General features: G+C 34.3%; 1 protein-coding gene across 1 annotated transcript in view; it reads left to right on the forward strand.

Moving 5' to 3' along the window:
- timeout (circadian regulator timeout) overlaps window positions 1–5,703 on the forward strand; it is a 1,048,389-nt gene extending 1,042,686 nt beyond the window's left edge. The window contains exon 31 of the mRNA XM_081749081.1: window positions 5,250–5,703. Within this exon, the coding sequence (XP_081605207.1) occupies window positions 5,250–5,377 (128 nt within the window). The 3' untranslated portion in view covers window positions 5,378–5,703. The remainder of the gene's footprint in view (window positions 1–5,249) is intronic.
- Window positions 5,704–15,639: the final 9,936 nt, after the last annotated feature.

The following is a 15,639-nucleotide window of genomic DNA, read 5'->3' on the forward strand; positions in this document are numbered from 1 at the left end:
TTTCGTCATTTAATTACCCTAGAACCCACAACGAGTCACCCCCATCCCCCGGGAAAGGAATTGAATCTTAGTGACGCCACTGACAAAACATGTCATGACATTAACAACGTGAAGAATTCTAATCCGAATCTGAAATCCATTTCTCGATAGCTCTTAACATTCCTGGAATGCAATCGAACCTCTCCCAACATAAACTCCTGATGATGCCATTAACAGAGAGATCATGATATTGAAACTGTCAAAAGTATATAGAGGATACGGACTCCGAATCTAAAGATCGCTTTTCGATAATTGTTTTTTCGTTACGATACAGCACACTATTGATACCAACCATCACTACGGACATACAAAACGAATGTTAAAGTGGCATTTTTAATACAGAATTGATTTAAAATAATACTATTACTGATAATGAAATGCGATATTAACTTCATTGGATGTTTCTGTTTAACCTATGTTTATATTATGTCTTCTGTATATATATATATACAGGATATTAACCAACTATATCGACAACCCGTAAAAGGTTATTCTTCATATCAAAATTTAAAAAAAAATAAAAAATTATATGGCACTATGGGGAAAAGTGTATCGTTTCAGAGCTAGGGCCGCCCAAAAGCAACTATATTGGCAATAACACGAGTACGCTACGTATTAAAGGAAGTTACACATACGCTATCCTTAAGTTTATTCAGCAATGTGCAATGAGTGCACGAGTGATTTCCTACGGGGCATAATGCCCAGACAGATTCTTAACAGAATTCCCAAATCGGCTGAAAGTAGACAAAAGGTAAACTTTGGCAGCAGTGAATACGGTATATTTCAAGTATTTTACACGATATGCGTGAAATAATACTCGTAGCACGCGTTATTTCAAACGCAAGTAATCGGGAACTGGTGGTCCCCAATACTTTGAACTTCCCGCCGACGTATTGTGTTCACAGCTGTCAAGGCTTACCTTTTTGTGTGCTTACAAAATTTGTATTGCTTTCGTTCATACTACAGAAAATTAATGATGCAAGCATTTACTGATAAATCTTATATAAATTTTTGCTTTTTGATCAGTTAAAGTTAATTAATGAATGCAGTCACTGCTTTCAAAAATGAAAGGAAATAAACATATTTAGCTGCAGTAGTTAATTCTTAAATATGTTCGACATTGATTATTATACTTACTAAAACATGTTTCATTAAAATACGTATATTATGTCCCCATAAACGAAAGAGGATGTGTGTTTCATTTTATAGAAAGCAAACTTGTTCGGTGGTAATTAATTGAAAATACGTTTTTCTATTGTTAAAAGAATATTAAATTTTGATTTAAATTGTGCTTTGTAGATTATTCTCAGTTTGTCACGTAAATGAACGGTTTATCAATACAGGTTGCCCATAAAGTCTCTTTACAAATTTAAGATTTTTATTACAAAAAAATAAATTAATAAAAACATCTATGTAAATTATTATAAAATGAGGAAATGGATTTTTCCCCTCATTTAATACACCTATGTGGGTACCATTAGTTGCACAAAATACATCAAGACTGTACTCAATTTCATACCATGTTCACTGTAGCATTATGTTATCATTGGTGTCAAATGGCATCAGTTATCTTATGCTTCACGTCATTAATGTCCGTACGTTCATGTCATGTCGACACTCGATATCTTTTAACATAACCCCACAGAAAGAAATTCCAAGGGAATGATATCTGGTAAACGAGATGGGCTCTCCTTCCAATCTACCATCTGTAAATATTTGATTTAGAGACTCACAAACGTTCAGTCTCCATTGTAGTGATACTCCATCTTACTGGAAGTGTGAAGGTAATCCACTTGTGATATCATAATCAGTCAAAAGATCAAGACAAACATTTGCAATAACTCGTTGAAGCAGCTGCGTACTGACAAGGGACATCACCCAATTGTCCGGCTCCGATTTCAATGAATTTTTTTCTAGCTGATAGAGGACATATATGTATTATTTGTGATGACAGAAATTTTTGCCATGGTGCATGTTTTCTATTTTTTATAATTTTTAAGAGTTGTGATGTGGTTATTAGAGATTAGTGCAGAAGTCCCTTACTAACGTTTGTAAACGGGACGTTAATGAAAGAACAACCATGTAGATACATATAAGGCCTAGGGAGAAGTTCTATGGTAGGTATGACCTTGACGGCAGCCATCTTGAAATCCGCCATTTTGAATTGTCAAGTATTTTAAATGGGAATATGGTAATATGATACATAATTTCGGGCTAGAATTTAATCAGGAAGACAATGGTGAAGCTATTTTTAAGATACACATATTTGGAGAAAAGTTACAGGCATTTAACTGTTCACTTACTACGTGCGAAAGTCCCTTACCTCCGCTTCTAACCCGCGTATTAATGATAATAAGTGGATAAAAGCTTCGGTAATACATATTATGCCTAGAGGGAAGTGATACGGTAAGGGTATCCTTGACGGCAGCCATCTTGAGATCCGCCATTTTGAATTAAAAATGAAAACCATAGCATGTGACACCTCATTTTAACAGCAAATTTTTCCAAAAAGCCAATGGTATGCTTATTTTTGTTCTATAATTAACCAGTGTGAATTTAGGACTACTGGGTGCTTATCTCAACACTATTCATGAATTGACAAATCGCAACTCTTAAAAAATGTAATAAATTTAGGAAACATGAACCATGGCAACAATTGCAAAGTACCAGTTGGTATCTTAAAACATGCGGTGAAAATGAGGAGTGTTACCAATTTGAAAGATCGAATAATGGACGTTTGGTGCACATTAGAAGCAGTCCTTAATTCACACTGGTTAATTATAGAACAAAAATAAGAATACCATTGGCTTTTTGGGAAAATTTGTTATTAAAATGAGGTGTCACGTGCTATGGTTTTCATTTTTCAAACTTCACTTTAATTCAAAATGGTGGATTTCAAGATGGCTGCCGTCAAGGATACCCTTACCGTATCACTTCCCTCTAGGCATATGTATTACCGAAGCTTTTATCCACTTATTATCATTAATACGCGGGTTAGAAGCGGAGGTAAGGGACTTTCGCTCGTAGTAAGTGAACAATTAAATGCCTGTAACTTTTCTCCAAATGTGTGTATCTCAAAAATAGCTTCACCATTGTCTTCCTGATTAAATTCTAGCCCGAAATTATGTATCATATTACCATATTCCTATTTAAAATACTTGACAATTCAAAATGGCGGATTTCAAGATGGCTGCCGTCAAGGTCATACCTACCATAGAACTTCTCCCTAGGCCTTATATGTATCTACATAGTTGTTCTTTCATTAACGTTCCGTTTACAAACGTTAGTAAGGGACTTCTGCACTAATCTCTAATAACCACATCACAACTCTTAAAAATTATAAAAAATAGAAAACATGCACCATGGCAAAAATTTCTGTCATCACAAATAATACATATATGTCCTCTATCAGCTAGAAAAATTTCATTGAAATCGGAGCCGGACAATTGGGTGATGTTCCTTGTGAGGATTTACTTAAAGGGAAAGATTCCAAGTCTATATCATTTCAGACTATTTGTATACATATCTTCATATGGCAAATGCTATTTTTTCATAATGTCTTGTTGAAGGGATGTATGTTAAAATCGAAAACCTCATTTGCGTATGCTACACCCTTAAAGAACAATAATTCGATTGCACATAATTTCACAGCACAAATTCACCTTTTGATTATCTCGGTGAAGTTTCCTACTTACATGTGGGTTTTCTGAGCACTCTAATTATTACAATATGTGCATTCAGTTTCCCTGAAATATGGAAGGTTGCCTCATCACGAAAATAAGCTCGAGTAGTAAAGAAAGTAGTATCCTCAGGTATTCGTTTTAGCATTTTAACTGCAATAATTCTTGTCTTAGTATCCAATACTATCACTGTCTGTATAAATGTCTTGTGCCATGCATATTTTTTTTTTAAAAAAAAAGTTATTTTAGTGTGAGATAAAAAATACTAAAAATCACTTTCGTAAATGCTGTATAAATCTTAAGTTTTAAATTTGATCTCGTACATTGAATAGTGTGGCTTTAAAGCCTGGCATCTTCATGTCCGAACGGAGGCACACCTAAATACATTTTCAGCAGAAAATGTGTAGTCATTTCAATTTTGAATTGCATATTCCACCTACTTCCTTAACTTCTAGCACCCTAATAATAATAATAATAATAATAGAATAGAAATGTTAGAATGTCATTAATCTTACACTTGCAGTATAAATAGTATCGTGACTTATTTATTCACATCTGATTTTAATATGCGTAATAAATGTTATATACTAACTGTAAGTTTTTATATATTCATTTTTATATATATATATTTTTTAATACACTATGACCTTGTTCACATGTTTGCCTAACAGTAAAAAATAGTTTTGATTTAATAAATTCCCACAGTTCGTTATGTCACCATATTACAAAAGTAGAAAATAATTGAAGACCAATTACATTAATCATGGACAGTGATCCAACAAGCTGGTTCCTGAAGACTTTCGGATTACAGTCAGTGTTACCGTGAGGACGGATGAACCACAAACTAGTACTAAATTGCTGCATTTACATACAAATCAGGACGTTATTAACATGTATGGAAGGAAAGCGAGGAGTAGGAAGGAAAAAGATTGCAGGAAAGTGGGGAGTAGGACGAAGAAGAACACGACTGATCGATGATTAGAAAAATAGAAGAAAATATTGAAAATTAAAAAGGAAGCTGAAAATCGAGAAACGTAGAAGAAACGTTTCCAGGCCCAAACCAAAAATTAAAATAGTAATAATAGTAAAAACACCTCATTACTCCCAGGACCTGCCAAAGAGCAGAATACTTAATAATAATAATAATATTTGCCAAATAATATGTCTATCCAACTGAATAACACTCATTATTTACAAATTCTAATCTTTTGTTGGAATCGAATCCCAAATGCATTTCGTAAGAAACGCGATTTTAATAGGATGGCGTAAAATGATGCTTGCTTGGCGTTTTCGCTCACTGCTCCAGATATCATTTCTCAAAATTGGTATATGCATACTTTTGACACACACACTGTATATATATGATAGTGGATTTAAACATAAGTGAGATTAAAAATAAGTTGTTGTGAAGCTTTCAGAAAAGACAAGTCGTTTCTTAGCACATCTATGTACTTCTAATTGACACGAAAAATAGCTCATAGTACACAACGAGGTTTTCTATTTCTAATTTTATTTGTTTTTCTTTTGTAGATAATACACCCGAAGAGGAGACAGCCAGTAGTTCTAAGATGCAGCTCCAATTTAATTCCGATTCTGATACAGAGAAAGCAGAACCAGTCAAGAGATCTTATCGTGTTTTAGATAGTGATGAAGATTGATGATAAAAATGTTCTAATTATATGCATTTATTATATTTATCACAAACATAATATACAAAGAAATGTGATCTTTTATTTCAAACAGGAATATTGCATTTTATGCACATAAAAAGAAAATGAACATTCATTTCCAAAGAAAATTAACATTTTCCTGAAGAAATAATGTTTTATCGTTCTGTGTTGTATGTCATCATTGGAAACACGTTTTTTAAAAGTTAAATAATACTTTCATGTTTTTATAAACTTGTTTAGTATAATGTATTTTAATGTATTCATTTGTACGAGTTCATGTATTGTTTATAAATAAAGTTTGATACATTTTCATATTTTTCTTAAGTTACTTAAAAGACTGTCAAAAATACTTCGTCTGGTATTACAACATATAGTTCACAATCAATCTGGTTAATGGTATCTGCTCTTAATTACAATTGATAGTCTTATCTTGCTGCACACAATTTAAATCATTGCTATTATTCCACCATTGAAGTTTGCAACCAATTAAATTTCTCTTTAGTAAATAATAAAATTACGTATTTGAACACTCAAACGCATCTATTTAGTTCAAATGTTCGAAAATCTATCACAAAATTGTATAAATCTGTTCAGTAAAATGAGTATGATCAGTAAAAAACCGAAGAAGGATGCTATTCAACTAGAACACTCACCATACAGTATGCATTATCGCTGTTTTCGTTCATCAGAATCTTGTTTTCTTTTTTAAGTATTTTCAATTGCCTACTTGGTGTTTGTGATTTATTGAAGATTAAATTCCTTAAAATAGTAGTTACTAATCCCGAAATTCCAGGGTTAGCCATAGCCATAGTACGACAGTCAATATGTGTAGTTCCTTTCTCCGGTGATGCGACACACAGTGGGGCAAAAGCCCAATAGAGATATTAAAATTCGGATTAATTAGCCATCAATATGTGTTTGTCACCACCAAGGACATCAGAACTCAAGTATAAGAAGGCTAGGTTTATTGCAAGACCGTGGGAAGTCGTTGGAATATATATATAACAGCGCTATATTTATTTAAGGGGTATCCTAGAAATGCGATGCAAATCAAAAAATTGTATCGCAAAATGCGATGTATCTATGATCGTAGTTTGTTGTCAAAGTGGGGTATTTTTGCAACGGAAGACAGTCTGTCATAATCTTTCCTTTATGACAGAATGGTTCTCTTTCGATCTTACATACAGTTAAAGCTGAGTGGTTATACTTTTTGGAAACCCAAAGTTTAGTTTTCGGCGTCTGCTGGGTCTCAAGAACACAATCTACTACTGACTACAAACCAAATTATTGGTTACATGCCGTAGAACTGATGTCAAAGACCATATCCTCTTCGACACTTTATTCTATCTGTAAAAACAGTGACTCAATAGTGTCACAAAATCCAAAACTCGAGCTTACTTTTCAGAAACTAGAGTACTAGCTAAATGTAGGACCTTAGCACTACTCTTTTCTGCCCTATTATTTTCAGATTTATTTCGTAGTATTGGCATAGAAGTACATATTTGTTTTGCATGCTCCCTTATTTTAAATTGAAGTTACGACAAAAAAGGTGTTAGGTTTAAAATGCTTAAAATACGGAAAACGAATTGGATGCAAGTAGCAGTTAGAAACTGGACTTTTTGTGAAATAGGTTATTTGGTTTTGTCGTAAAAATGAAGTTGACTTCGTGGTGCGTAATTCCAGTTATCCATTTCTTTAAATCATCACGGATTTAAAACTTAATTTTAATATATATATTGTATATATAGACACATTCGAAAACACTAGCACCTTAAACAATCTGTAGAATGTCAAAGTTAAAACTTTTTAAAAATATAATTGTTATTATTTTTTCTTTACTTTGCTTTTCAGTGTAATACTGTTTGTGATGCATAGAAAATGTTTACTATTTCACTGTATGAAATAATAATAATAGTTTCTCTTGGCTGTCAAGAGTGTGATACAAAGCTTACAAATTGCGATTCAAATTTAAATATGTTCCCATTTTGTTACGCAAAAGTCAAAATGTAAATTGAAAAAAAAAACAAACAAACAAACAAACAAACAAACGCTGATACATATATATTCTCAAGTTGATTATGAGTCGGAATGTCTTGGTCTGGTCAACGTCTAATATTAGAAGAAGATAAAAAGTTTTTTAAACATTTAAAGTCAGAAAGATATTCATGTACAGTTTTCTCGGAAATTCATTGGTGTAGTGAGTTTTACCGTAATTGTACCGTTTGCAAGGTATTGCATGTTAACTGTGAGGCACTTCACGAATATTGAACCAAATAGAAAGTTATGCAGCGCCCCATGTGTATATGTAATCTTTTACGGATTTATCGTTGACGAAATATTCTCTGAACGTACATACATACAGAAGACACTCAGACGTCAATACAAAAATGGTATGTCTTCATCCAAATCTGGTCGTGTCTGGCTTTACGCATTTTGACCGTAGTACAATACTTCCTGGTTATATTATAAAATGGAAGTAATAACAATCATTCACAGAAATGTAATATTATTGACACCAATGCTGTGAAGTTTATATATATATATATATATATATATATATATATATATATATATATATATATAATATACCTGCAGTATTTTTCCAGTTAGAAATTCTTTAGATTTGTCAACATCAAAAACTTATGCCTATTCGCGAAGTGCCTGGAGGAGGGGTTTAACATGCAATACCTTCCAAACGGTACAAGCTACGATAAAATTCATCCACCAGTGAATTTCCGAGAAAATTGTAGCCTACATGAATTTGATGTATCACCTGCACCTATTTCCATTTGAAAAACCGAAAGTATAATCCAAGATGGCGGCTGGGGTGGGTAACATGTGTCATAGAAGCAATACTTGATCCCATTTGTTTTGCATATGCTCCCATTTATGTCCACTTACATCTAAAGAAACTAAAAACAATTTTGTATTCAAGCATTATAGTACTGTGTGATTGAATTCCAGATATGTAAAGGCCCATAAATATACAAATCACCGGTATGGGCCGCTAAAATTAGTATAGTATACTTTGGATTGCGGAGAGCTTTGCATTTGAATCAATTTTACAAGAATCCTGAGGGGACACTTCGCGAATGTACCTTGTTAGTGTCAGGAATTATCTCCCAAATGTTCTCGGGGTTGTTTTGAAACACCTTGCATATATTACCGAATTATTTAATCAGATTTCTAACTTTCCCCGTGTTTCCTACTGGTTTCAATTTTCAACTAAGGATTAGTTGGAAATAACAATAAATATGCCGAAGATTTGATAAAGTCGAAGAAGTGAGTAGAACTGCGCTTGATCCCATGAAGATTGATTAGTACTAAATATTTGAGTAGATATATTCATATGTTTTAAATTGGTAGTTTTGATAACATCACTTAATATATTTCATCGCCTTATTAAACATATATATATATATATATATATATATATATATATATATATATATATATATATATATATATATATATCGACGCAGAAATGGCTATTTCATCTTAGCACCAGGAAGTAGATACGTGAACCTCATTACCTACATGAATATGTGATTTTAATTGTAAAAACGTTAACTTGACATCTTTGAGTAAATATTCATGATTTTTTTTTAAAAAAAAGAATGTAAATTTATTTTTTTTAAATATAATTATATAACTTAATAATTATTTTGTCGCATGGACATCTTTTTCAGATTTTTTCTTTTGTTAAGCAGGCAGTTTTTTAACTTTAATTTACGTCGGAGGCGTTACAGCAACATCGAAAGTGTTAATTTTGAAATAAAAGTAGATTTTCATTATATTCAAAACTTTTTTTTTTTTTTCAAAAATTTTAGTATGATCAAATTGGCTTGCCAGACTGAGTGAGAGTAGCGAGTGTACCAATTTTTAAATTTTCAGTTCAAGTTTTCTAAAAGTTCCTTAGTTTCGAACACTTTTGCCCCACTGTGCGGCATACCGGTATTGCTTTAGTTTCGTCTTGCTCTAGAAATATATTTCAAGGAGCTTTGTGTACGGAATCAAGTTTCAAATCAATATCTTGAGTTTAACGTCCCATGATTATACACTGTATGCTAAAGGAGACGATGATTAAAGCAAGTGAGTGATGATGGAAGAATTGGTGGAATGAGAAAATAGGAGGAAACTAGAGTACCCCGAGAAAACCCACGGACATGATATTGTCCACCACAAACTTACTTGACAGGGAATCGAACCACGGACCCACGCAGCAGAGGTAAATGCTCTACCACTGAGCCACCGTGCTTTCTCAATATCTTGAGCTGCTAACCTTTTTCAATAACTGAATTAACAGTAAATAACAAAACACGAGTATTAAAATACTTTCTCTCGATAAAGATACAAACGCTAGCGCAACAGTACCTTCATGTTCAGAAGAACTATTTACATTCGACATACATATACAGGGTGTTTCAAAACAGCAATAACAACGTTTGGGAGATGACACCTGACAGCAAGACAAAACAAAAAGTATCGACCAACTTGGGTGCCCAAATGTTTCCTTCCGGAGTTATAACCTGCCGAAAACATGAAAAAATGAACTTTAAAGGTCCATAGCTCCTAAACTATATGACCTACCGTAGATGGATTAAGACTTCACTGAGGAACTAGTATGTGTCCTATCCAAATATTCAAGTTTCAGAATCCTTCGGTACTTCCGCAACAACTTTTAGAGAGGTATTTGTGAGTACTTCAAATTATATGCCCATAGCCAAACAACCTCTATAAAAATTGTTGCGTGAGTTCCTTAGGATTCTGGAACATATATTTTTTGGATATAGCGCACGTATTAGTTCCTAAGTGAAGTCTTACCCGACTACGGTAGGTCGCATAGTATTGAAGCTGTGGACCTTTAAAGTTCATTTTATCATGCTTTCGGCTGCCTATAACTCCAAAGGAAGCATTTGTGCACCCAGGTTGGTCTATACGTTTTGTCTTATCTTCGTGTTGGGAACCACCTGCCAAACGTTGTCGATAGTTATTTTGAAACACCCTGAATATTGCAATTCTAGATTTGTTTCAAGAGGTTAGAAAAAGAAAAGAACGAAAATAATTTCCTTTGCAGATAAGCAGTACAAAGACTTTTGCACTTGGTTGATCCACATAAATCGTGTCTGTGATTGGAACTTCTGAAGAAAGGAAAAAAGAAAAAAGAGAGAGCGAGACTGACTTAAGCATCTAGTTACAAAACAAACTTCTCAAGTTTCTAAACACCACATTTTAGTAACTTTTAAAACAGATTATTGTATTATAGCGTAACATAAAGCCAGTAGACTGGAAGAAATTAGCTACTTTCATAACATTGTTGTCAGCTGAGGAAAACAAAGGTCTAATTTGATCAGCAATTTGTTGAAAAGCTTTCTTTAAACAAAAGAAAAATTCTATTTACGTAACGTTATAATAAGGAAGAAATCCAAGCGTGAACAACATGATTACGTTGCAAAGAAGCAAGAAAAAATCTATTATTAACTACCAGACTAACTTACTTCTCTTTTTAAAGCGTGCTAATTATTAAATCTTTTTCAGCTTCTCAGCAGCGTCTGCACTTTTTTTTTTTTTTTTTTTTTTTTTTGAAAAAGTAATATACTGAATCTCCTTAATAAGTTACGTCTCAGAATTTTCCTCCTTAGAGTGCTAATAACGTTATAAGGTATAAAAAGTATCCGCAGTTTATTCAGTCTTCAAAAACGCCACCCTCCAGTGCCATCACATTATATATATACCTCTTACACACATCAAAAACTAATCTTTTCAAATTAGTTTTCTTTCAAATTAAGATGCCAACAATGTTTTGTAGGCGTCAATTCTTTATGGTCAACACATGTGCGCCGACGTTCTTTATCTCTGTGATGATCTCAAATGGCCCATTTTCAAATGATTTTTATAAAAATTCTTTACTGCAAGTAAAATAAGGGGACTACCAGAGGTAAAAATGGATCTGAAAAGGTAGGGGAGCGGATGACGTCAAGCCGTCCCGCGTGCCTATCTTTGTCCATTGTGAATTTTAGGAAGTGAAGGGACGCTTTTGATATTTTTGGAAGTGGGAGAACTACGTCCTCCCGCGTTCCTCCCTCACTTTTACCCCCTGGGGATTGGACTGTTGACGATGTTATGTAATCCATATCTCGTGAAGGCGAGATAATGTGATATGGAACGACTTATACTGTAAAGGTTGTCAGATATAAGGCCCGGTCGTAATTCGGAGCTCACGTTAATAGTGAGTCTGCCCTTTTAATGGTCTTGCATAAAAACATAAAACACAGAAAGTCAATATTATTATGTCCTTGAGAATACATAATTATTAACTTACTTGTACGTAAATAGTTGTATAACATCTTAACTATTAGTCCGGGGGCCAGGCATAGGTTCTGTTGGAAGGTTCGCTTATAGAGAATTTGACTTCTGTAATGTGTTCTGAGATGTTAAAGGACAAGATTTGGTTTGGTCATATAATCATCATGTGTTTTTTTTTTTTTAAATATGGCTGTCAGTCATGGCGCCCGCTAGTAACTCTAGGAAAATTGCAGACCTTGATTTGTGTAGCTTCTAATTAGCGTAGCGCAATAAATGATACACCGTTAAAAAGCTGAAGAAATGTATGTTCCAAAATCATGACGTTTATGTCCATCAAGTTTATTCTGCTCAAGAGGCAAACCAAAACATTTGAATTTTTTACATCGTTCTGAAAAAAAAATTAAGAATAACCTAAACTGGCAACACTGGCGGCTAGACAACACTAATAAATACAATGAACATCTGTGTACATTATACGCTGAAATTGGATAGATCTTTTAAAAAACAAATGTGCAAAGAGTTGGATATCCGATTATAGTACAACATAAGCTGTCCCAAAAATATGACCTTAAGTACTGGTAGGAGACCATTTTTACTTGCCACCTTCCTTTGATAGAGTGCACAGATGGATGTGGTGCATATCAACAGCAACTTGATTTTTTCGAAACATTCCAAGACCTAAATTATCCGTGATCTATCAACAGCTGGTTTAAAATGTTCCTAAGTTATGTGTAGAGTATTATATGTTTTCTTTGGGAATCAGAAGGTTAAATATGAACAAAAACACCAGAGGTGCAAAAAGTGCAGCCAAGTTCGTCAGCTTCAAAAAGTGTTGAGATGAGGATGGATGAGCCAAGTTCCTTGGCCACTGCATCTGAAAGGGACACTGGAACTTGGCGCGAGGTGTCTAACATATTCGAATACATTAAGATGTATGTTCCTAGTTTCACGGCCGAGACATTTCAGTCCTAAGGCTAGTGGTGACACCCAAATCCACCACACTCACAAACACCACCCCTAAGGCTCGTTAACATCATTTACTTTGACACTTCGTGGAGAAATATAAGTTTTCCTTGTCTGGGTTTCGAACCACCAATCTTACTGCAGTATTCTGTATATGTGCCTTAGCTCATTAGCAAAGTTGATATTCCTAAGGTTGATGGTGGTCCGAAACCCACCACGCCCACCACCACTATCCCTAAGATTCCTTAACATAATTTTCCTAGACACCTCGCGCCAAGTTCCAGTGTCCCTTTCAGATGCAGTGGCCAAGGAACTTGGCTCATCCATCCTCATCTCAACACTTTTTGAAGCTGACGAACTTGGCTGCACTTTTTGCACCTCTGGTGTTTTTGTTCATATTTCACTTCTTTTTGTAGTTCATCATGTCAATATCGTATATTGAAATTCTCAATTGTGGCATATTGCTGGATTTAAATTTAAAATTGTACATTTTTAAAGGAGTCATAATGTGTCACATACAACATTAGTTCCCACGGGCTCTCCCACCGGAAATCGAACCCAAGACCTGTACAAGAAAGGCGCACATGCTAGCCAGTAGAACAGCGGGGAGGATTTATTCTATCAAATATCTGTCAGAGCGTTATGTCCAAACGAGATTCCAATTCATTTACCCGAACTACAAAATCACGATCGCTAACAACTCAGTTTTCATTGCCTAAATACGAAGAGTATCAACAGGGCCCAAAACCCTTGATGCTGAATCCTCGCTGCTACATCACTAGACATAGCTGGTGTTTCAATATACCTAGTTGTTCTCTACCTTTTCACATTGCGAAATCACGGAGTTCATTACATGACGCGCATGTTGCGCAGTTTCATACTGCCTCGGGTTTTCCTTCCAATGATATACACCTTTCAAATAGCTTGTAAACTTAATATTTGCCACCAACATATCCTAACTGTATATAAAGCTACATGAACTGGCGTAAATTAAAGAGGTGCTTTCGGTTGACGTGGAAAGTTGAAATGATGAAGGGGGATGAAGAATTTTCCCATGTTATTTAAATGGGTCTTTTTTTTTTGTTTTGTTTTTTTTTTGTTTTGACATATAATCTCATGTTTTAGGAACTTGGAATTGGAATTTAAAAAATTGAAATTCGGTATGCTTGTACGTTTTCATTAGTATTACCTAAGTAAATCAGTAAAAATAAACAATTCCAACTTTAGAGTGGTTTTCTGGGGAACTGAAAAATCTTTCCAATGGTACGTATTTATATGGGACACCTTTTACACCCCAAAATTATACGGCACTTCCTGTAGGGCTACAATAATTAAATTTGACGTGATTGTAGCTTTTCGGAACTAACCGACAGAAAAATTGCCAAAAGTGAATATTTTTAATTTTTAGGGAGTCTAAAGGGGAGATGAAGAAATTCCCCATGCTATTTAAATAGGACTTTTTTTGGACAAATAATCTCATATTTTAGGTACTTGAAATTGGAATACAAACGTGAAATTCGGTATGCTTCAATGTTTTTGTTAGTATTACCTAAGTAAGTCAGTAAAAATGAAAATATCCAAATTTAGAGTGGTTTTATGGGGAACAGAAAAATCTTATCCATGTTATTTATATTGGACGTCTTCTAAACCCCAAAAAGTTTAGGCACTTCCGGCAGGGTTAGAATGATGAAATTTGGCACGATTGTATCCTCCCGGGACTAACCAACATGAAATTGCTAAAATTGAATATTTTTAATTTTTAAGGAGTCTAAAGGAAGATGAAGAACTCACCATGTTATTTAAATAGGCGTTTTCCTGGAATACAAAATCTGATCTTTTAGATACTTGAAATAGGAAAAGAAACTTGAAATACGGGAATTGTAAGCTTAAGAGGTGTGAGGAAGTAGGACGAGCAAAGGCGAGGGTGTGGGGGCGAACCCCCGAAGGGCAAATTCAGGAAATATGAAGAGCAAAAGGCACGAAATTCACTGTTGATGAAAAGGCTAATACGTAAGAGATTCTCACACTGTTCACAGATAGAGACACGAAGTATCAAGAACATTTTACATAACGACTGTGGTAACTACAATATAACTCTGGTACCAATATATTTACGAAATCGGTTACATTTTGTTGCGTCTCACATAAATTCGAACAATTGGATTTTTCATTTTTTCGAAAACTTCATTAATTTTAAATATTCTCACCTCTACATTATCTTACTTATCAAATTAATTTCAATATCTATTTAATACCAATGTGTGCAATAAAGGAAAAATATTCACCGAAAAAAGACAAAATATTGGCTTTCCTTGTCTGGGTTTCCAACCACGAAATTTACGGCAGTATGTACGTGACTTAGCCCACGGTTTTAAAAGTTAACTGATTCACAGAACGTGCCTCATTAACTTGCTTAACTACTTATTACTAGCTTTCACTTATTTTACTTGCACACTGAGAAAAACTGTATGTGGCGTACGTAAAAACGTTTGTTACATGTCTAAATCCTGTAGTTGTTGGACTTAACGTACACTAAACGTATAATTGAAAAAAAGTATATTTGAACGTACTTTCCGTTTTAATGTTCCGAATAAACGTACTTTCCACACGAACGAAAAGACTGTATGTAGACGGTCAGGATCTCACATACAGATGGCCGTATGTAACTTATAGCTGACGTACGTAATGTTAGATGGTAGAAGACTGTTAGATGTCAGACATCCTGCAACGACATTGTGTAAGATCTAAGCGGGAAAGAGGGCAGTGCGTATGTAACATATGGATAACGTATGTGAAGTATAGCCAATACATCAGCGAGGAGGGCACCAACTCGACCACTCAGACGATTGACAACATTATCACTATGCACATGATGTGTTCAATAACGGAATCATTCCCGATTTCTGATTGTAAGGACAGTTTTTTTTTTAATGAAAAAATTTCCGTAGCAAATTCCTCAAATTTCATTTTCAAGCCGTTAT

Source organism: Thermobia domestica, chromosome 2, assembly GCF_964235325.1.
Source record: "Thermobia domestica chromosome 2, izTheDome1.hap1.1, whole genome shotgun sequence".
In the NCBI taxonomy this organism is placed as follows: Eukaryota; Metazoa; Arthropoda; class Insecta; order Zygentoma; family Lepismatidae; genus Thermobia; species Thermobia domestica.